Source organism: Leptinotarsa decemlineata, unplaced genomic scaffold (assembly GCF_025532065.1).
Source record: "Leptinotarsa decemlineata unplaced genomic scaffold, Ldec_3_MD MMD2_P_RNA_scaffold_5, whole genome shotgun sequence".
Lineage (NCBI taxonomy): Eukaryota > Metazoa > Arthropoda > Insecta > Coleoptera > Chrysomelidae > Leptinotarsa > Leptinotarsa decemlineata.
This window is the reverse complement of record NW_027412532.1, coordinates 7,286,838-7,311,227: the sequence shown is the minus strand read 5'-3', so window position 1 is coordinate 7,311,227 and position 24,390 is coordinate 7,286,838. Positions and strand designations below refer to the sequence as shown.

Sequence of the window (24,390 nt, the reverse complement as noted above, 5' to 3'; positions counted from 1 at the left end):
GATTTTATTCCATAACGAATGTTTGGAATACAAACTGAGTAGAGAAAAGTATCTTCTGTATAATTCAGTGTTCATATAAAAGTATTGGTTTCGGAAGAATTTTTTTCTTTCGTGTAATTCAATGTTTCTATGAAAGCCGCTGTTTCAGGAGGGCTTTTTTCCAGTTTGTGTCTGAAAGTTGCTTCTTTGCATGATCTACACATCCATGTATAGTTACTTATTTTCAAATTGATTACTTCCTTCCTTTCTTTGGAAGATTCCCACATTTTTTTATCAAGATGGAGTAGTAGAAATCCAAAAACTTTCTTTCCCAAATAATTATTCACTACTAAAAATAAAACCCCTTCAATTCAAATAAGATTCCTCTTGGCTGGGATTTAATCAAACAGGTGAATGAATGTCATTACGATGTCATCGATGATATAAGTAGATCAAACTTATTCAATTTTTTATTATTACTTTTCCATTTGTTACATCGGGTACCATTTATTGTACTTTTCATTTATTTGATGTATTCATATATGCAAATCTATTCATAATACGTAAGTAATTAGAATTGAATATAATCAAGATTTCACAGAAAATAAATTATAGAAGTCTCCCAGATTTATAAAAGCAATTATTAAAATTCTTAATACTTTCTAGTTTTCTAGGAGGGACATGTACAAATTTTAACAAAACAATTTTTGATCATACCTTAGCTTCATACTGCTTTTCTCTGCATTCAGCAAGTTCGGTCCTTATTATTTCTCCAATATACTCAATTACCATCGTGTGTTTCTCCAAGTCTTTGGCTGCATAAAGCCCCAACCCCTGAATTTTCGATCTAAAAATTACAGAAGAGCACATGTGATAGTATTAAGTCACATATCCCAAACTATCATTCGTCCTGTTATTTTCAATACAGAAAAAACGTATTGTCAATAACAATTGATGAGTTTGAAATTAAATATTTTGAATTGTTGCTAAAGAATGAAATTACTATAATATATTTTCTCTTCGTCTAATTTTGCCGTTTCCCTCTTGTCAGCCTAGACTTATAAGTTACCTAGAACCAAAGATTTTTTTATTACCGAATTATGTTGAATATTATGATTATACAAAAATCACCATGAAATAACTGAACAATTCATTTTTGTTGATAAATTTAAAAAATTACTGTTTTATGGTTTACTACATTTTCTTCAATATTACCTTATATTAAAGTTATCTGTTCCTTTGTTCCATTTAGAACCAGATATTCCTTTGTTAATGTAGGGTATTGGATAAGAACTGATCCTCTCGGCATATCCAAAACTTCTTGAAGTAATGCAACTGCATTACTTATTACAAATTGAAGAATTATTGAATATGGTGGAGTATAATAGTGACTAATACTCCGATATGGAATTGACGACATTCAAGAAGTTGTTGAAATCATTCAAATCTTCAATAACTAACCTTCGAGGAAGTTGAAAGTTCAATTTTACAGATAAAATAGTGTTTTCCCTGCTAATACTTTGACTGTCTTCAAAAATCTAATTCTTTCAGCATTGTCAAAAAATAAATCATCCACTAAAATTCACCTCGTTAGTCCACAAATACTTAAAACATTCTGGAAATGACTTCTAACTTTATATGCCTCCAACTGTCAACTAGGTACTGCCTTATAAAGTACGGCAGAGCCGTACTCTAACCATCTGACCTGAACTAATCGGCTTCGTTAAGAAGCCTGGTTTATTTGGTAGAGTGTGAATTGGCGTGAGCCACAATAAACCCTTGCGGGTTGCGGTGGAGGGTCAAATAGACCCACTCACTATGGACCTAACCTAACTTAACCATAAATACTTTGCTCTATGCTAACATAAGTAGTATTCTATCTAAAATGTATTGCAGTTTTTCTTGGTTACATATTAATCAATTGATTAAAATGTGTGCAGATTCATATTTTTCAAAATTTTGCAAAACAAATAACTTGAGTTGAAAAAATTGATTTTGTTCTACTTTTTCATTACTGGATACATATTAATTAAATGATTAGCAATTACAACAGCCTACTCCAAATATACAAATAAAACGAACATCAGAAAAGTGAATAAAAATTTACTGTAACGTATATTACATATATTTTCACATTTTTATAAAATCTACTTAAATTCTGATTCATCACTCTCACTATCATCGCAGCTATACTCTTTTTGTCACAAACGTCAGAATCCTATTTATTAATCTTCATTATCAATATGATTGATAGAAGTCACAAAGAAAGCGTGATCGAACGTAATCTGAAGTAGCAAACGTTTCGTCGGCTACTGTGAGAGACATCATCAGTGGCGTTGACTGCGAGGACGAAGATTATATCTTGAAGTCTCAGCAACGACTGATATTGCAGTCAACCACTGATGATATCCAGTAGCAGACGTAATGTTTGGTACTGCCAGTCCCATTCATCACTAATTAGATTGCTAATATTTTTGCTAGTTCCTATATTATATTTATATATTTTTGTACACTATTCGAAAATTTAAAAGATGTAAGTAAATACTTTTTATTGTTTCATGAATATTCTTGCCAAATAACCCAAATGGGGAATGTTCCTCCTGACGAAAATCAAGTAGTTTTCACAAAAGAGCTCAAAAACAACGCATTTTAAACTTATCATTTCAACCTTTTTCTTTAAAAAATTATTTAAATACTTAAAAAAGAGGAATGAAATAATGCATTCAACATTTAAAGGGATTAGTTTCTATTTCACCATTTGGCAACATCGGTTATAGCTAATAAAGGACAATGAACCTGTTATCTGTATGAGACAAACAAAGATGACATATTTCAGAGGCGTCCTGTTCTGTTTACTTATGTTCCGAGTTCCGAGACATTCTATGACATATGACATTTTGTGCACCTAACCTATCTTCCTCTATATAAATAATCAACAAAACAACTGTTGTTTATGTGGCTTGTGGAGGTGGTATTGAACTATAATTTATATTTTGCCTTAATTGTTGATTTATAAAGATAAATTTCCTTTTTTAAAGTAGAATATCTAGGTACGTATAAATTATTTCAACTTGATATAGTCGCTGTTGCCAATATGTGAATTAAAAACAAATCCCTTTGAAAATTAAAACCCAACATTTGAAACATCAATTTGAATACTTTTCGGAGTGAATTTGAAAAACTCATGAATTAAACTCAACTTTATTTTGTTCAAACTTGCATTTGCTGTAATAACCCAAATTGAGGAACATTCCCCATGTTGATTCTATCATGTATCTACAACATACCTTGCTAAATAGACATTATTCCTCCATTCCTGTTTCATTTTTTTGTATTGCGAGCTCTTGGAATGTACAAACTGCTTGCTGTAAGGACACGAAATGTCGCCCAGACTTGAAGAAGAGGCGACGGGACTCGCGGAAGGTCCGAACAAGGGCCTTATGGTAGCTCCTGTTGTACGCTGCGTGTGCGGCCTCTTCCAGTGCATCTGACTCCTCAATCTAGGTTCGGTCCTCGCAGATCCAGATGGGTTTATCGCCAGCGGCAGCTCCAACAAAGGATTACGGCCATACTTGAACTTGTAATCAGTTAATGTTTCAATTCCGGGCAGACTCTCCAAGACTCTAACGATGGCGGGTTCGGTGAGACCAAAAAGATCCTCACCGGTCGCGAATTTTGGAAACATCTGCAAGCATTTCTGTTCTTTCCTCATATTAGCCGTCTGTTCCAATATCCTGTTCCAAGCCCCTTTAGGACTGTGATCCCTGAACTCCACGTCTTCTTCCAGATGCTCCTGCACCAACACTCTGAACTCCGGCCTACCGCTGAAGTCGTGGATGGAACATACGTATCGGCATCGCTTGTTTATCCTCCTCATGCTCCAGTAAAATCTGATGATCTTATAACCTATGGGGTATATGTAATTTGGCGTGTGGAAATTCGCCAGTTGGTGGGGTAGCAACTGTCCCACGTTCAGGAATATCAGACTACCCACTCTCAGTAAGTTATTAGTGTCAGAATTGTGCATTACCGAAGCGACTTGTCTGTTCTCGTCTCTGTTAACGTATACTCTACGTGATACGCTGAGAGTCGTCAATTCGTTATCTTTCTCGTTTTTGGGTACGTGCGCAGTGCAGTATACGGTTTTATTTTTGTAGAAGACGCATCTATCTTTTACAGCACAACTCAAATGATAAACGCTGGAACATCTCGTCTTGAAACATCTTATGGTCGCGCCTAGGTTGTTGCAGTGTATGCACGTAGTTGTCAGGCTGGTTTGAATGGCGTTTTCTAGGTTCATTAAAGCTCCGTTTACAGTTTCATATACTCCATCTGACCAGAGACCGCAGTTCAAGTGTACCCATTTGTTTACATCGAAATTGAGAAGCCTAGCCGGACCGTCTGCGACTCCATCACCAACACCTAGTAAAAATTAAACCCAGATGCTCAAAAGAAAACTTTATTTCAATTGCAATCTACTATGAAATATAAGTAAAGAATATATGTATAAATAAAATCATCATAAATATAAAATCTTAGAAATATGACGCTAAAATTAAAATGTAGGTATGTTGATTTAATGAGGCCTTTCGTAAGTTAAAGATCCTGCCATTTCAATATACTCCTCTATAATTATAGAAAGAGTGTTGGTGGAGAAAGCTTTTGATAATAAATTTAAATTTAGTGTGACTTCACAGATGAATGAAGATGTTTATAAAGATTTAAGTTCGGTGTATTTCTTTGACTGATAGTCAGATTATGTCTAGGCAGATTCAATAAACTTGCGGACCTCGTTTCATATGCATGATTTTCACCATGTCTTTCAAATTTGTCAACATTTTCATGGAAGTGACATAATGCCGTGTTGAATAAAAAGAGGACGACAATGATCTTTGCAGTAACCTGCTTTAGCTAGAATTCTTATGGCCTCTTTCTGGCACCTAAACACACATCGAGTGGATTTGATGATATAACAGTGAAAGCTCTGAAATGTGTCATCCCAACAATATCGGGAATTCTAGTAGAAACTACTAGAAAAAATACTTGCAAATAGAATTGTTCTATTCCTTGAAGAATACAAAATCTTATCTGATCAACAACATGGCTTTAGAAAAGCTAGATCGGTTGAAACAGCTATTGCTAGTAAATTTGAGTTCATTTACAATAACATTGATAAGGGAAAGTATGTAGTCTCAATCTTATTTGATCTAGTGAATGCATTTGATTCAGTAAGAAATGAAATTATGATCAGTAAATTGTACATTGGTATCAGAGGATTCTTACTTGAATGGATTAAGTCATTCTTATCTGACAGAAAAATGGTTGTGACTCTGAATAACACTGCAACACATATTCAAGATATTATGCTTGGTGTACCACAAGGTTCAATATTAGGACCGCTGCTGTTTTCAATCTATATAAATGATCTCCCGAAATATATCAAACATGGTTACGCCGTAATGTTCGCAGATGACACTACCAGATCAGTGTCTGGTAACACAATAGATGAGTTACAATTCAATATAAACTCAGTCATGGACGCTATGGTTTCTTGGTGTGACAGAATACAACTGAAACCCAATTCACTTGGGTTTCTCCTTGAGAAAGACATTGAATCTTAAAAACGTTCAACTATCTGATACAGCCAAACTCCTAGGTATGTACTTAGATAAAACCAAACCTTGTCTTGGGAGCCTCACATTGAACATGTGTGTAAAAAATTGAACCAGGCAATATTTGCAATACGCCAGCTCAAAGAGTTGCTTGACTTAGATGGTATCAAGATGGTCTATTATTCTTTGGCCTATTCTCACATGGCTCAAAATATATTAATGTGGGGTACTTCTACTGGCGCAAGACATGTATTTATTCTACAAAAAAGAATCATAAGAATCATATTTGACATTACACCGAGATCTAGCTGTAGAGCTTTATTTTCAAAATATAAAATATTAACTTTACCCTGTATCAATATTTATAAAGCTCTGCTTCATGCGAGATACAACATGATTCATTTCAATCACGAGTCAGTCACTCATAATTATGAAACACGAACTAAACACTTGACCATCCCAAAACACAAAACTTCAACATTCAAGGAATCTCTTAGGTATAACGGCATCATACTTTATAATTCATTGCCACAGGATGTCAAGGACCTACACTTAGTAAGTTTCAAGAACCATATCAAAGAATTATTGACGAACGGGGGTTATTATAGCTTAGATGAGTTCCTGCAAAGGAATGTCTTGATATAACTTGTTCTTACTGCTTTTCCTTCCTATTTTTATGTTAAACCTTTTAATTGTATATAATTATATTATGTTGTTTAATAATATTTTGTCTATGATTTTAAAATTTGTATCAGTCAGTATGTCGCTTGTAATGTTTTGTATAGTGCCTGTTTTATTTGATAGGTATATGTTTATTTATTTATATTTATATAGTTATTTATTGTTATTTTTATTATTGACATGTCTAATATCATAATGATCTGAAAGATGGATAAATACAACAACAACACACTTATCGAGTTACTTGAATGATCCCAAATGAGAATACTGAGTGAAATAATCCTTAGTAGGCTCTTTTCAGCGTCATCAAGGTGACCACATTGTTCAGTCCCTCAAAACGAACAAAACAGTAGAAAGTTTGCTGAACATAGCTTTGGTATGATCAGACCAGCTCAATCTATGATCAATGGTGAATCCTAAAAACTTGAAACTTTTAGACTGGGGAATATTGCGATTGGAAGATACGATTATATTTTGAGTTTTATCTTCATTTAAGGTAAGTTTGTTAGTAGCAAACCAATTGTAAGATAATGTTTTGCTATCTCCCATCATTAGTTGTAAGCTACTTAGGAGCACATTAAATTTGTATCATCTGCAAACAAGATACATCCTGCTGGTTTCATGAGACTGCATAGGTCATTGATGTAGATCAAGAACAATAGTGGACCTAAAACGGATCCCTGAGGAACACCATGCTTCATTTCTTTGAGGTCTGTTCACTTCAACAAATTGGCACCGATTTATTAGATAAGATTGGACGAGCTTGAGAGCTGTGCCCCGGACACCATAGTAGCTCATTTTGTCAATCAAAATACTATGCGATACACAATCGAATGCCTTAGTCAGGTCACGTAATTTCAAAGAAGAGTGCTTTCCCTGATCAAGACCTTCGACTATGTAGATACTAGTCATTGTGATTTGCCTATTCTTTATTGAGACCGTCTGAAATCTAACATGAATAACCAAATTACTACATGATATTTTGAATTCCTATGAAAACACTTTTTCCCACGCCAGAAAAGAAAGTACTGTCTCACGACACCCATTTCGTTAACATCATCAGGAGATGATGGGAGATGAATCGAATGATGAGTAAATCCTAACAACTTACTGATGTTTTATGCAGAACCTTGTTAAAGTCCATGTCAAATATACGAAAATTCAACCATTAGAGAAATACTCAACATATGCCATACATCAATTCTTACCAGAATAATATTGTTTTTGCTGCTAGGCAAGTAATTTCTCTCTATTAGGGTATTGCTTGAAGTTCACTTACCCTGACAGAACATGCACTTCCTTGTATCAACAGGCATGGTTAGTGGCGTAACGGTAATCTGCATTCGATAAAGTAGTTCCATAATCTCCTTATCAGTTGGTTTTTTATGCTTTTGATTTGGCTGAAGGCAACCAGGAGTCCAATATTTATATCTTAGATTTTTATACATGCGTATAGGCATAGGCTTGAATTCTGAATGATCATGATAACCGCTCCGGTTATTTTCAAGTCGATGAAAGTAAGGAGAAAAGTCTTTGACGTCCATCGATGGATATTCTCTTTTGAAATCTCTATTTCCTAATGATAATCTCTGAGCTATTATTGATTTGCTATCAAATGCTTCCATAAGCGGCATCTTATGCTTGTCTTCCATTTTGTCTTCAATAACTCCAGGAGTCTGAAAAGAAAAATTAACTAATTCTGAAGTATAATGTTTTACTGGATAAATTACCCTTGAAGTTAATGATCTGTTAGTTAAAGCTTGAGTATAGCATGCCACACTACAGAAATATATTTCGTCCGTATCACTCATCAGCTCAAATTCCTTGGCAAGACATGGCAAATCAGACACTTTTTTCCTTATTATGTTGTTCAAAATTACAATGTCGCAAAGCTTACAAAATTTAGCGGCTCCATTAAGAATACTTTGGATGTCGATCGGAGCTGAAAAAAAGAACACTCATGACAAAATGAACAAACTCACAACTATCGTTCGAATACCTCCTTCTTTACCATCTCTACCTTTAGTTCTGTAAAGTCCTAATTTCTGATTAGGAGGTGTGGTTGTTCTCTCTACAATTTGGTAACTGGTAGGTGCAGGGATATGCAAAATATTAGCCAAATCTCTGAGAACACCCATTATGTTTTCGGCAGCAGATGATGTCAATGTAAGGGTCACCGTTACATTTCCAGAATCCTTGGGAACTGGCTTGGGTACGGTTATGTTATTTGCAGAAACCTCTCTGTTTATATTTTCCTTGTCCTGAAAACATAATGTCAAAAAATGTTTTGTCAAACAGTTCATGTGCACACTTACGCCATCTTTACTCTCTTTCAGATACAATCCGCCCGCAGGCTTCAACTTTATTGGAATCGGCTTTATTAGAGGAATAATAGGAGAACACCTGCCCTTTGACTCTTTTACCTCACCCTTCTCGTCGTCCTCATCCTCACTTATGAGCTTCAATCCCGAATACCTTTCCAGCGGTTCATCCTTGAAAAATTCGGGGGATGAATTACTCAATATTGAATCAGGACTATCTTCTCTAGAAAACATGTCGAACTTCTTATGGTCGTCCGAATCAAACCTAATCAATGGAAACTCTTGGTCGTAGAAACCCCTTTGAGTAGATGCCGGTATTTTTTCAGGTAGAGGATCCAACTCTCCATAAGGCTTTGTGTGGTAGAAGTCTGAGAAACCGGGAAGTTCAGCGTTCCCGTAGGTCCCTACTAGATCTCCAAACTGAGACGAGTAGTCGGCTGTACCAAGTTTAGACATGTCTCCAGATCCGAACACGGGTACCACCCCGTAGTTTCGGTTCAAATTCGGCTCAGATACATTCATGGAGGGCAGTTGCCTAAGCTGAGATAGCACGCCATCTATGTAACTGTCGTAATCTTCATCGACCTTGGAATTCTTCCTGGGCCTCTTTTTCGGTTGGGAAGCGAGTTCTTTGTTGAGAATTTGATTCTGCCTCCTCTTCTGTTGATACATCCTCCTTTTCTGCTTTTTAATTTCCTCTTTGTCCACCACCACCTTCTCGCTGGAAGTGTCCATCGAGTCCATCTCCTCTTTCATTTGAATGTCAGATCTGCTGTGGTTCGACATTTCGGAATGTTGCGACGATTCGTCCAAAAACTCCTTCTTGACCTCGTGCGGAGTAAGTATCGGACTCTGTTGCGGATGGGGCACCGAAGGTAATTCCTTTTTCACCACAATAGGTGGCGTTTGTAAACTAGAATCTTGACTACACGAAGATCTAGGGGTTTGGGGCGAGAGCAACTCGTCCCTGCTTGACGTCCTACTGGGAGGCAAACTCTTCTTCACGTCTATGTGCAGCTGCTGAGTTGCCGAAGAAGTTACTGGGGTTGTCTGAGGTGCAGACTGTTCGACGGTAGGACTAGACACGAATGACGTTTCTCTAATAGGGATTCTTGGAATAGTTGGAGCAGAGGTATTCGTAGTACTCACAGAGCTAGGCGGAGGCGATTGCGTACTAGCGCAAGCCGTATTCTGCAGCAGCTTTTTCAACAAGACGTTCTGAGAGTCTTCGGTTTTACTTAGAGGAGTCGACATGCTGGAAAACTTGCAGCCACCCAGATCTTGCTTTATACTCGCGACTATCGCAGCTTTATTTTCCTCGAAATTCGTCATATTTTCGCTTGGTTCTTGCTTGATATCCTCGGCTGCTTTGATCTCTTTGGATTCCTCCAACGACCTGGTTCTGACCATTTTTGTGAGTTGTGTATGCAGCAAATTCGTGGTGGACAACACTGGTCTATAACTGGGAGCCGTAATAACTGAACTTATTGCCAAATTACTGACCGAAGATGTTGCAGCACTGGAGCTAACAGTAGACACGAAATTCGGCTGGTTTTGTACTATAGCAGTAGTGAAACCCGATCTTACCAAGTTCATCGGTGTGGCAAGAAGAGAGGCTGTCGTGAGAGATTCGGCGAATGTCTTAGACATGGTCGTCACTATCGTTGTCGCTGTGACTGACTGATTTTGCACGACGGGTGTTAAAGGACTAGCACTGACGGAAGGTTTGACGTTAGGTTGAGCTTGGACAAAACCAGTACTGAAACCCGTTCTGGGTAAACTTATCGGAGATCCCAGAAGACTTGCCGCTGTTATAGTGTCGGCAGAAGACTTGGTTGTCATAGAAGCGGCAGGCTGGTTTTGCAACATGGCCGTCAAAGTTAACGAAGGTTTTTTAGATTCGGAATTGGTGGTTGTTGTTTTGTAAACGTTACTACTGGAAAGTGCAGTGACCGTAGTGACAATTTGTTGCGTAGCTGTAACGGTCGTAACTGGCGGTAGTTTCGGGTGATCAGGCATCAAGTGGATACCGCCCACAGTCCTGCTTTGGAGAAAACTCAAACTCGGCGCAGTACTGTTGGCAGAACTGGTTTGTTGGACACTAATAAACTGGGATTTGATAGGGCTGCTTCTTGAGTTGCTTGTCGAGGTTACGATCATTTTTTGCTTCAAATTCGGTACAATGACCGTACTCATTGTCGTCACGACAGGCGATTGTCTCCCAGTCTGTTGAATAACTCTCGAGGCGACGATAGGTTGAGCTACCGCAGCGGTACTGCTAACCTTATGCCCGATACTTTTAACGACAGACTCGACATTAGTAGGCGCCGAAGTGGAAGTTGTCTGTAGCGACGACAGTAGAGTCCTGAGTTGCTGTGAAGCGTTCGCCATGTTCGTGGTTAAATCCGTGGGTTGCGACAAGGGTGAAAGTTGTGGTATGGCGGATGATTTCGATGCCGTGACGTTGATATGTTCGATTTTGTTAGGTGGCTCTTTACGCAGATCTTTCTCCTTGGCCTCATTTTTTTTCTTGTGCTCTCTTTCCTTGAGAGTATTATTTTCCTCCAAGGTAGCGGGAGGTTCAGCCGTGATATTTTCTATCATATCTAGGACATCTTCGAACGATTCGAATTCTCTTCGTCTATTTTCTAAAGCTTGCAAGGCGATATTATCTAGCATTTGCTCCTGAGAAGGAGTTGGAGAAGGAATTGATATAACTACGGATTTAGTATCATCTATGGAGCCACCATATGCATCAACCGTGTTGGTAGTTGAACTCATCTGCATGTGCGTTTGCGTCTCCTGAATGACCTGTGCCGTCATTTTGAGTTCGGGAGTATTGTGAATAATCATAGGCGAAGAAGTTTTCGATATTATAGGGCTAGGAACCCTATGTTTCTGAACATGTTCTTTAGATACTAGATTGGTTACTTGGAGATGTTCGATCTTTTTTGTCTGTTCCTGTTCCTTGGGTTTATAGTCGATAACAGCTTTTGGCGGAACGCAGTTATTGATAGTGACTTCAACATTCTTCGAGAATACTGGAGGTTTCGCGTCTTGAGTGGGCGATTCAGACTTGGACTTCTCTTCGAAAGAGTCTTTGGACTTGTCGTCTTCGAAATTGGAACTATCTGGAGAAACGGAGTCATCTTCAAATATCTTGTTGGGCAAGGCACTGTCGTGGGAAGTAAGCGATAGAGAGGACGATGGCTTATCTATTACTTTAACGTTCGATAGGTGTCGCACAGCGCTAGCACTTATGACGGGCACCGTGAATTTGGAAGGCAAAATTGAGGCTATTTGTGAAGTGCTAGCAGTAACTATAGTTATAGCTGGTGATACGGTGCTCACAACCTTTGTGACATTGATAACATTTCCCCTAACAGCAGAGTTGTGAGTTAAAATGATGCTTGTAACTTTTGATGCTTGCGTTGTGTTTATAACCGTTGTCGCTGAAGGTGTTAGGATAAGTTTGTCTGCAACCGTCTTGGCGCTATGTACTACAGAATTGCCGATGAGAGAAATTTTTGGAGTCATTTTCTGTGGTACATTGGTAACTCTACCAGTATTTTGCGGTGGAGTTTGTATGGTTTGAACGTTTTTGGTATAATTGAAAATATTAGCATACTTGTGAAAGTCGTTCAAGTGTTTAGTGGTAATTTCTCTTTTAGACAAGTTATTTTTTCTGGATCCTTCGTCAATAAGTTCCTCGAAATCTTCTTTTGTCGAAATCGAATCTTCGGGAGACTTGTTATTTTGATCAATAATCAGCAACTCAGAACCGTCATAATTATTCAAGCCTTCTTCATCGATTGCTTCAGGAGATGGTTCTGCAGTCATCTCTTCTTGATCCGGCGATTCCGGCGCGCCGTGCATGTTCAATAGTTCGCCAGTATGGGGAACTAGGTTATACTTTTTGGTTTTTCCTTGCATTATGAACTCATCGTCGCTGGTTGTAGGACTCCTAATGACTATATGCATGTTCTCCCCCGTGTATTCTCCTTCTACTTCTTCATCTTCTTCTTCTTTGTCAGAATAATGGTTTCCAGGCATATCAACGACCATATTTCCTGGAAACAACAGATACTCGTCTGCTATCTGGTCGGATTCCAGAGGACTGGATAAACCTTCCGTTAAATCTTGCTGAGACAAAGTCTCAATTTCCACCATTTCATCCCCGTCATTTTGGGCCACGGAACTCAATGAAACTTCTGCCGAAAGAACAGTGTTTGTGTCATCGTCATAATCCATCATATCTAGCTGCTTGTTGTCTGGACTATGTAGTTCTATAACTGATTCTTTGGATCTTTGCCTCTCTAATATCTTCTTGGGCAGCGTTTTTTGTATGGCGCCTCTACCAACGGATGTTAAAGGAGGAGGAGTTACAGGAGGAGTGGACGAACTGTCGTCCAAGTCGTTGTAGTCTGTACTTACGAGAGAACTAGCTTTTCCAGCAGCCGTTGACTGGAAATTCATTTTTGAAGCAACCTTTCTCTTGAGAATAGACACCTTACTCAGGTGAGATTCTTTTCTAATCTTCTGAACTGCATTCGATTCCGAATTAACTTTATCATCGATTTTATTCACATTAGGAGGAGTAGGAATTCTCTTAGCGCCCCTTCCATAGTTCCACATAGGGGATCCGCCTCTCAAACCGAGTTTGATGTATCCAAACCTACCGAAACCTGTCGGAAGAGGTATTGGATTGCATGGATTATTGGGATTACCACCTCCACCGCCTCCTTGCATGTTATCTCTTTGGTTATTTTGATTATTAATATCATTATTAAAAAGTCCGAGGTTATTCATCCCACTGTCATTCCCATACTGCATGGAATGACTATTTTGACTCAATGTCTCTTGCATTAAGTGTTCAATAGAATATGAAGGTCTAGGCGTAGTTGGATTTTCTTCGCTACGAGGTCTGTCAGGCATAGCTGGACTAGAGCTGGCACTAGGAGGCCTTCGCATACTGTGGGGAGATTGGATCGGATTAACCATGGGACTCCTGGGCATAGGAGAGCTTGGTGGTTGATATTGCCCATGTGTCATTGGACTCGTTGGAGGTTGACCCATCCCTTGATGGAAAGCTGGACTTCTTGCAGCTGGGGAGTTGGGATTCGGTTGAGAATTCCCAAAACCAGAAACCATGGGACTTTTCGGAGGCATTTGCATTGGCGATGGAGGCATAGAATGAGGAGACATGATTTGTTGGTTGACCATCGGGCTCTTAGGAGGCATTGGCGAATGTGGAGGATTTTGTTGTTGTTGCTGCTGCTGCTGCAGGTGCAATCTACCAGCTGCCTGGATCTGTGCGATTTGTTGCTGCTGCTGTTGCTTCAACTGTTTCTGTTGTTGAATCATCAACTGATGTTGTTGAGGGGTTAAAGGTTGAGGACCTACTGGTTGCTGTACACTCTGCTGTCTTATCAGATTTCTGTGTTGCAAAATCTGAGCTGTACGCTGTGAATGCATCACATTAGGGTCAGCTTGGGTGGCTTCTGCATTCTGTTGTTGTTGCTGCTGCTGCTGTTGTTGCTGTTGTTGCAGTAGAGCTTGTTGTTGAAACTGCTTTTGCAGATGTAGTTGATGTGTGATACTTAATTGCTGAGGTGATGGACTATGCAAGGGTGACAGTGTGCCTGGTTTCTGTTGGAAATTCGGCATTGGTGATTGCATTCGAATACGTTGTTGAATAACAGCGTTTGTTACAAATCGCATTTGAGTATTGGCGACGGGGCTCGTAACTACTCTTCGATGTTGGGGCGAAGTCATTCGAGGAACAGGTGGCGGAAGACATACTTGAGAGGGCGATTGAGATGGACCTGGACTTCCTTCACCTTGATATTGACGAAAAAAAAAAGTACAAGTTGAGAACTCGGAGTTTAAATTACTTTATACTGTATGTGATGGAATTGACCGATATTTGAAGGAAATCCATGATAATGTTTCAAGTTACACTTAATTGTGAAATTTTCACAAAACGGTTATTAAACCCGGCACAAATGTTTCACTATACAATAGCTTCTTCAGGAGTGTTCATGCATCTGAAGAAGTGATTGTAATGTTTAGTGAAAATCTTTAAATTATTAATTTTCCAGATATTTCGTTTCATAGAGAGAGAGAGAGATAGAGAGAACAACAACAATACAGTCAGAAGAAAAAATAAAAAAAATTAAATTATGCAATACGAATAAGTTCAGCGGTGTTGCCAAGTTCATACTGAATGTTAGTGACGTCAAGATTGACGTTTTTACTCGATTATTGACAAAAAATTGCAGAGTATGAAATGAGGTATGTACTATTACACATGTAGTTTTCGGCTATGCGGTTATACCAATATCCACGTAAAGGTCGATGAAGACTTTCCTATTACAACACAGTGGTATTGAGTGCATGATCACGCCAGTGTTTTCGCTTAGAAGTTTAAGATCATCATAAAATGTTTAACTCTGACATCTTAAGTAATGTAACAAACACATAGACCTTATGTGTGAAATGTTTTGTCAGTGAATGAATAGTCTGAACGATCCACATTCCTAGTTTGGGTACATTGTAATTGTTACTATACATTTCAACGTAGAAATAAATACACTTCTACAGGTATTTATAACAATTTGATATTATTTTTGAAAGTTCTGGATGAATTGGCCAATGTAACACAAAATTCATTATTTTTTAAGTCTATTTTGTTTCTTTGTGTGAAATCTCGCAGATTGAAAATTAAGACATTTTCTTTTTTTCATTTGATCAACTCAATTACCAAGAAAGCAGCTACTGCTATAGCTTGAATTTGTTTGTTAATTTAGTCATTCAAAAAAAAGCAGCTATGATTATTGGGAGTTCATATCAACGTACGTTATAGTGGATTTTCATCAAGCATCGGTCAGTTTTACAGTTCATATCAAATAAATTCAATACATGTCATCAAGAGTGTGATAACATAACTTATGTATTAAAGGGTAACTTTAATTTCCAACCTAAAACTGACAGTTAATAAATAACCTAACATTAAAAAGAGGGTTTATTACCTGAACTTGGCTTCGTTTTGGCGCTTGGTGTAAATACCAAGAGAACTTCAACATAAAGGAAGAAAGAATATATCTACCAAAGATCTGGCACACAGCTTCAAAAAGCGCCAAAACGAAGCCAAGTCACCCAAATTGCGCGAAAAATCAGCACTATAACTGACTCGGCAGAAACGAGAGCTTCAGTTTCAGTTGACACGTCAACAAGAGTACTTCTACTACGCCACTGAAGATGACCACGGCAAAACCCAGAAACCAACCAAAACAGGACAGTTCCCAATTTCGAGAAAGCAATACGATTTGAGAAGTACATATTTTAGGTTAATTTTTCAGTTCTTTTCAACATAAATATACGTTGCAACCATAAGAAGTGAACAGTAACTGATAAACAGATTCACATTTTATAAATTGCCTAAAAATATCAATCACACAAACTATGTTTCCAGGTTGTTGGATATCCTTGAAACCGAATGGGAAATGGAGGAGCTAATTTCATTTCATTTCTATTTGTCTCAAGAAGATTTTACTTTTTATAGACATGTCCAAACATTAACCCAAATAACTAAAGATAGATGATAGTATAATTTGTAGTCCTGGGAATATAATCGAGGTTAACAATAATTGTGACATGGGATATTGAAGAATAAAAACATATGATCTACATACAAGATAAAATACATTTTAAGGGATGACTAAATATGAATATATAAAATGTATAGATTATATATAAAATGTAAATGTATAAAATATATGAAGTATGATGTATAAAATGTAAAAAAATATATATAATGTGAAATGTATAGAATGTCAAATGAATGAAATATAGATAAATGTATGAATATACAGTGTGGTCCACTGAGTGTGCAACAAATGGGAAACTTTTTTATCGATTTCTCAGAAAATTTTATTCTTAACAAAAGTTGGTGCATGTTCCAAAACTATACCAAGTGTACCTGAAATTATGACAAACACCATACAGGATAGGCCAAAAAATATAAAGTTCGTTCAAGAGTAAAGTACCCTTATTTCAAAAAATGTAGAAATATGTTGAAGAGAAAAGTTGCTTACAATCAAAAGTTATGTTCAGTTACGAAGTCATGGCCTGCTATTCGATTTTTTTTTTTTGAAAAATTTGAATTACCCCCGTATGATACATATTTTTACTATTTTGATTTAATATGTATTTGAAGTAGCCACAATCAAATAAGTTTGGAGTATTTTTTATCAAATTAAAGTGTATTTGTAAAATTTACTTGGATTTGTATTTTTTTTAGGTGACCCGTCAACTTCATGTTTGTTGCAACGATATTTAACAGAACTCTAGAATAAAACAAATACTCTTTTTAACGAGGCAAATACTTTACTAAGTATAATGTTCATATGAATAAACTGTCAAAATCTATCGCGGATAGCTATGAACAAAAAAGAACCAGTAAGCAATAGTACAGAAAAATACAGTAGGTAACTTAACGACTTAACAAATGCTAACAATAAAAATTATCGAAGCGTCTCTGTATGTCTACCTTCTCTTTCGATGCATCTAATTGTTCGCTCATAAAATTCGTTTAATGTAGATCGCAACACATTAGTGGGAATATTTTTGAAATGAACTCGTATTGAAGTTTCAAGCTCATCAACATTATTAAAGGGGCGATCTCTGTAGACTTTTTGTTTTAAGTATCCCCATAAGAAATAATCTAGAGGTGTAAGGTCTGGAGAACGAGGAGGCCATCGAGGATCGGTATTTCGGTATTACGAAATGTTCTATTCAGCCACTGAGAAACATTTCTAGTAGAATGGGCAGGACATCCGTCATGTTGGAACCATAACTTTTGCCGTTCTTCTAATACCATATCATCCAAAAACTCTTCTATTTCAGTTTCCAAAAAGTTTAAGTACCTGTCACCATTCAAATTCTCGCGAAAAAAAAATAGACCTAGTAATTTATCATTTAATATACCACAACAAACGTTTGTTTTCTGATAGTATTGATTTTTGTTGTAAATAATAAAATTTGGGTTGACATCTGACCACCATCTACAATTTTGTGATGATAGAACCTCATTTGTTGTAAAAGTAGATTCATCACCAAACAGAATACATCGATGAAAATCTCGTTCTTCTATTTCACTCTGAATCCACATGAAAAAATTATATCTCAAATCATAGTCTCTTTCTTGAAATGTACAAATGAATGTAGGTTTGTAAGCATGGTACTTATGTTTCTTGAGAATACGTTTCACAGAGGTTTTTTTATGCCGGTATAATCACTAATTTCTTGGGTGGACCTTCTAGGATTTTCTACTACTGCTTGAAGTACGTCAAGCTGGTTTTCTTCTGTGCATACAGGTTTCGTACGCTCCGTATTGTGTATATATTCTAGTGAGCCGGTCTGTTTGAAATTCTTTAAAATTCCTACTTACACTTGAATAGCAAATTTGTTTGTCTGGATGCCGCTCGTTGAAAATATTTGCAGCTTCGCGCATTGTTTTATAACCATCACCACATTAAAACTAATTCTGTCTTTTCAGTTAACGTTAATAATACTGGGCGAGGCATTTTTAATTAAGGACAAATATGAAAAAGTTTCCCAGGCAAGTTTTGAGAAGCCACACTATCAAACTACAGTATTGTTTTAGGGCGTATGTGTTTTTTGTTCATGGCTATCCGCAATAGATTTTGGATTGTTTTTTAATATCTGTTCTAGTTGAGGCATTGTTGTCAGAATAAAAGAAATTTCATACTTTTATTTACAGTTTATTCATATGAACATTTAGTTAGTAAAGTATTTGCCTCGTTAAAAAGAGTATTTGTTTTATTCTAGAGTTCTGTTAAATTGCAACAAACATGAAGTTGACGGTCACCTAAAAAAATACAAATTCAAGTAAATTTTACAAATACACTTTAATTTGATAAAAAATACTTCAAACTGATTTGATTGTGGCTACTTCAAATACATATTAAATCAAAATAGTAAAAATATGTATCATACGGGGGTAATTCAAAATTTTCCAAAAAAAATCCAAATAGCAGGCCATGACTTCTTATCTGAAAATAACTTTTAATTCTAAGCAACTTTTCTCTACAACATATTTCTATATTTTTTGAAATAAGGGTACTTTACTCTTGAACGAACTTTATATTTTTTGGCCTATCCTGCATGGTGTTTGTCATAAACCCATTTCAGGTACACTTGGTATAGTTTTGGAACATTCACCAACTTTTGTTAAGAATAAAATTTTCTGAGAAATCGATAATAAAAAAGTTTCCCATTTGTTGCAGACTCAGTGGACCACACTGTATACCGTAACAATAAAATGAGAAATTATATTCAATGACTGTGATTATCCATGAACAAATGCCGATTTTCAGCGATCAACTGAGTAAATTCTTGGAAGTTGTAAATACAGTTACTAGATAAGATACATTTCAATTTAGATTTTGAATTTTTTTGGAGGTAAATCTCGAAATGGAGATGGTAAGTTGTTATAGAGTCCCGTATCAATTTTGGTGGTTTTTTGAAGCCTTGTTTTTGGCTCAACTATTCTGGTTTTGAACCTTGTATAATGTTCATGTATCTCTTCATGAGTTTCATAGCATTCAATATTATTTTGAATACATATTAGTTTGTGGTATATAATTAAGGCATAAACAGTCATTATTCCTAGAGCCGGAAATAAAGGCCTACAACTAGCCTCCCAATTTGACTTTGTAATACATCTTGTGGCAGACTTTTGTAAAATTAGTAGTTTAACTATGTGTGTTTGAGCTACATTAATCAGACCTAACCTAACAGCTACAGATAATACTTACTTTGAGAATGAGGCGTTCCAATCCTAGGAGAAGGCTGCATAGGTGAGGGTTGCATTGGCGAAGGCTGCATGGGAGACTGTTGCATCTGAGTTGGTTGACAAGGCGACATATTGCTGGGAAGGCTGTTCGGACTCTGTAATAAATTTTGAACGGAGCCAGGGGAAATTATCGGTCCCGGGCTGTTCATAGGCGAGTTGTGCTGCGTCAGAGGGGACGCTGAAGGTGACATCATCGGAGACTGCGACGTACTTGGATGGTGAATCGGAGAAGAGGCGGGGGGACCCAAAGGTGACTGCATTTGATCCTGGACAGGCCGCTGCTTGGCCGGATGTTTATTTCGGTATTCCTTCATATAGACCAATAGGGGTAATACGAAATTATATAAAATTGATGAATTCGTTATAGACATTGCTACTTTCTGCGGAGTGCAACTACTTACTCTGTGCGGTAAATGGACCTTCTCCATTTTGTGTATTTTAGAACTTGGATTCTAAATTATCTCAATGTATAACCATCAGTTCCCTCACACCCCCATACGACTGAGAGGAATGATATTTGAACTGACTAACCCAATGACCATTGAAGATTATCCGTTAGTCATGTATATCCGGATAATCTTCAATGGTTATTAGGTTAGCCAGTTCAAATATCATTCCTCTCAGACGGTGTGAGGGAACTGATAGTTATACATTGAGATAATTTAGAACTCAAGTTCTAAAATACTTACTCTGTGTTGTGACTACTCAAGAGGAGGTGAAAGGATTTTTTCTAAAAGAACATAACCCCACAAAACTGATTTGTGATCAACAACCGTTGAATATCCATGTTTCCCAGACAAAAAATAGTTTGTTTTATTGTTAAAATTTTTGTTAGATTTTCAACCGATTGGAATAAACAATTTTATCGATTCAGTAATAATGAAAAAAAAAAAAACTAATGATAGTGAGGTTACGTTGAGGAATTTGCCACTAACAAACGGTGCAACCTACATAAAGAGCAGTGCCTATAAAGTATTGATGAATACCTGCACGAGCATAGAATGCTGTCGATTTTGTTTTCTGCTAGATTCCAGATGTTTCTGTAATATGGCCTGCTCTGCCGAGATTCTCTGGAGTTCCGTGGCATCTGTTTCGTTCAGTTGGTTTCCTGATTTTCTCAGCTGCCTTTGTTTACTATTCAGAGACTGAAATTGACAACATTGACGAACTTTACTCAAAAAAATAATATAGTCTAGGAGTATTTGGTAAAAATTCATAACTATCACACAAAGAATATGGGTTTCCAAACGAGATTAACCTAAAGTGTTCTGCTGTAATAACAAGTTGAACTTTCTGAAATATATTTCCCTTACCTTTCTACTCTTTCTTAGTTTTTGCACTTCAGTTTCATAATAGCGAAGTTGTGCTACCAAAACGTTACTCTGGTGATTCAACCACTGTTCGTACAGCAGCTGCGTTTGTTTGTCCTGTTCGGTGATTATATTCTCTGGAGGTAATGGCGGAGCAGGGATTAAGTTGGCATTGAACATCTGAACCTTCGTGGTTATCTCCATCGTAGGTTGAGGTGTTGGGGTAGGCACAGGACGATTTTGGGTTTGTTGCCATTGTTGGTGAGGGGGTTGACCTGGGTTCGCTGTAATTTACATGTTTATTATTGATTATACCACACTGGGAGAAGAGATCTCGGAATTTATTCGCTTGGATTAAAAAAACACAGAGAATATTATGAAATGTTATTTATAATTGTTATATTTAACAAATGTATTTTTTTTATAATGAGAGACGTTTAGATTATTGTAAAAATTGACAATCTACTTTAACATTAAATTTTTTCCTGTTTTCAAATGGTCAACAACCAAACAAAACTTAAAAAAAATGAAATCTCTTCAAAGTTATCATCTGCAATGTACAGATTTGAAACATATACTCTGAGGGTTGTCACACATTTTAACAAACCTAGGGAGCTCTTATATTTTAATCAACTTCCTAATGAAATTAAATGTAAACCAACTCATCATTTCAAAAAATAATTGGTCGATTAATCTTAAGTTAAATTATAGCACTATGTTTTATATTACATTCAAAATATATGTAATGTAAACAACCATAAAAGATTCAGGAGTTATTTTTGATGTGCAGTTGAGATTTTTGCAACATATGAAAAACATAACCATGAAATCATTCAAAGTGCTTGTACGGTTCAACCCAATTGAGATTGTTGCTCAATCAACGCATCGTAAAGAGTATACTCCTCTTAGTAGTATCACAGCTAAAGTATGCTTCGACTGTCTGGGCATCTATCAAATTTGTTGTGTAGCAATCAGATTGAATTTTTGAGATATTACTCATTCAAATTAGACTTTCAATGGTATAATCATGATTGAGATTATCACACGAATATTTTGTGAGACCTCAACTGAATTTGGTAGCTAAATATGAAACAAAAGACGCAACATGCCAAAAGGACTGTTTTCCTTTATAATAATGTCAGTCCAGGGGTGGATATCGCATCAATTAATAGGTCACAAGTGAATAAAAATACAGGCTGTAATTTAAATCTAATATTGATCTGTTGAAAGTATTTTTTTGTAGACTAGTTAAAATTATCCTTTGAGATCGCCAATAATTTGGAATGTCCTAACTATCAACCAGAACTTTGACAGAAGACTTGTAAATTATCATATTTTACTGATTTGAAAGCCCAAAGAATTCGGTCATCTAAATAACGCATTTCTTATAAAGATAAATTGTTCTTGATAGTTACTTAGTGTTGTAGCACAATATGGATAATTACATAAGAAGTTACTGTTGTAAATCATGCACTAAAAAAAATAACGCTGGCCGCCACTGGTAGCCATAAACCAATTGTGACGTAGCTAAAAGCGCGCGAATGTACGATGTTCGTTGCCGTTCTAGATGTAGCGAAAATAATGCTACCTGCTTCAATGGAATTCCGAGGAATGTTCCGGCGCCTTCGATTGCCAAAAATAAGCGCCATCCACTCCCCCATCGAGACAGTCAAGTGGAAGTTACAATACGGTACTCGAAGCGATCTGGTAAGGCGATAGACATTGAAGTGTTTGCTGCATTTAAGTGAAATAAAGTTAAATTTTATTATTGTTCAGTGTAGTTGATTATCGGTCAACCCACGGGAAAAACGTAACATTACTGACTATGCAATGGAATTGATCAATACTTGATAGAAATCTATGATAACGTATTTGAATGACATCTTTTCACAAAACCTCGATAAGTATTTCACTATACAGTAGCTTCTCATTCTTAGTCTGAGGGAAAACATGTACTAGTTTATCGTATTCCCAGTAAAAAATATTGTTCTCATTAGGAAAGCAACTTTTCGAGTTTTTTTTTTGTGTTTTGTGACTTGGAAGCTGTCTGATGCCAAGAAAAATATTGATAAACTTGTGTTTTTAATTCCAAAATGAAAATTTGTTAACAAAACTCGCAACATATTATAGAGGATAAACTAAAAACAACTCACCTTGAGAATTTTGGTTGGGAGGGCCAACATGTCCACCGTTGAAAACGTCACTCAACCGGTCTAATTCATGTTCACTCAGCATAGCTGATTCATTGTCTGCTCCTGTGGAGGAGGATACTTCTTGATTGGGCGGCTGGTTTTGCAACTTTTCCTGTTCTCGCTTTTCCTGTTCAAGCAAATCTTCCAATAAAAGAGGCTGCTCCTTAACGACAAAATTTTGTTAAACTCGAAAAATATGCTGGCGAGTTTTTCTGACATGCAAGAATCACAAGCAAAAATACTCAAAAACATTACAAAAGGTTTGAGAATGAGGAATCGATAGAGTTCAAATAGATGTTTCGTTCTAAATTACGGTGCGATCTAGAAAAGTAAGCAAAAGACCACTACCTGCCAGTATGAAAAACAGCACGAAAAATGTATCAACTGCATTCTTTTCAATGCAGGAATCGTGACCTTGAATAATTATTGTGTCTGAAACTTGACATATTTACCTAGCTTTTCATATATTTTCTATAAGAGATGTCTGTTCACTTATGATTTTTCAAACACATGCAGAGTGAATTAGTATAAAAGACCGCAAGCCCAAGCTGAATTTTTGGGATATCATTTGATATCTCTTGAAGAGGTGTAATGCATAGTCCTGCAGTAGAAAATGAGTTTCTGTCTCATACTGCCAGTTATAAGTGGTGCAAGCGAAAATCTCATAAAAGTGAAAACAATAACTCAAGGCGGGGGATGATTTTTCCGAGGGTTCTTGAATAGCTTACATAAATTTATATCTGGTAAAAAAATCTGTTTGTCTGTTAATTAGCTGTTGCTGATACTAATTATAACTGTCATCTTTAATAACCAAACTCCGCATAAACGAATAGGACAGGTAAATAGAAAAAAAATTCATATTCCAATCAAAAAGGCGATTTATTTTGTCATGCCATTTGTCATGGGTTCATGAAACGATAAACATCTACCTTCCCTTAGACTCCTTAGAGTTCAAGGTTATGTATTCTGATAGGGTTTAATTGCGTTTGTGAATGAAATCAAGTACCTAGGATTTATTATAGACCATCAATTAAATTTTAATAAGCATGCTGAATATACCATTAGAAAGATATGTAAGAAAATGTATTTTTCTCTAGAATTTCAAAATCTTTATCAACCTTTGCTAGACTAACATGTTACAACTGCATAAAAAGGCCACACTTTGACTACTGTGCCACACTGATGTATTTATTCAACCAGAATCAAATGGGACAGTGGCATAAACTACAAAATCGAGGTATGAGAATTATTTTGAGATACAACCAGTATACCCCTATTGAATCTATGTTGAATACTCTACAGTGGCAGCCGATACATAAAAGACTGTATACAACCAAACTATCTTAGCAGATATTTAGTTCGAAATAGTGACCTTCATTCGTATAATACAAGAACATATAATACATTTTATATATC

At 36.6% G+C, this 24,390-nt stretch overlaps 2 protein-coding genes across 17 annotated transcripts in view; one reads left to right on the top strand and one right to left on the bottom strand.

Moving 5' to 3' along the window:
- The window catches only part of LOC111517201 (uncharacterized), a 130,056-nt gene that overhangs the window by 8,986 nt on the left and 96,680 nt on the right, over positions 1 to 24,390 (top strand). The gene's annotated exons all lie outside the window — the stretch shown is intronic.
- The window catches only part of LOC111517185 (uncharacterized), a 66,087-nt gene that overhangs the window by 2,033 nt on the left and 39,664 nt on the right, over positions 1 to 24,390 (bottom strand). For 10 of the 16 annotated variants that reach the window (XM_074169391.1, XM_074169402.1, XM_074169393.1 and 7 more), the window contains 9 exons: positions 22,936 to 23,137; positions 20,786 to 21,066; positions 20,459 to 20,617; positions 19,435 to 19,780; positions 8,588 to 14,433; positions 8,272 to 8,533; positions 7,552 to 8,214; positions 3,267 to 4,401; positions 697 to 826 (listed from right to left, as the gene is read on the bottom strand). In XM_074169391.1, the coding sequence (XP_074025492.1) occupies positions 697 to 826; positions 3,267 to 4,401; positions 7,552 to 8,214; positions 8,272 to 8,533; positions 8,588 to 14,433; positions 19,435 to 19,780; positions 20,459 to 20,617; positions 20,786 to 21,066; positions 22,936 to 23,137 (9,024 nt within the window). The remainder of the gene's footprint in view (positions 1 to 696; positions 827 to 3,266; positions 4,402 to 7,551; positions 8,215 to 8,271; positions 8,534 to 8,587; positions 14,434 to 19,434; positions 19,781 to 20,458; positions 20,618 to 20,785; positions 21,067 to 22,935; positions 23,138 to 24,390) is intronic. The other 6 variants (XM_074169395.1, XM_074169403.1, XM_074169397.1 and 3 more) reach the window with 4 other exon arrangements.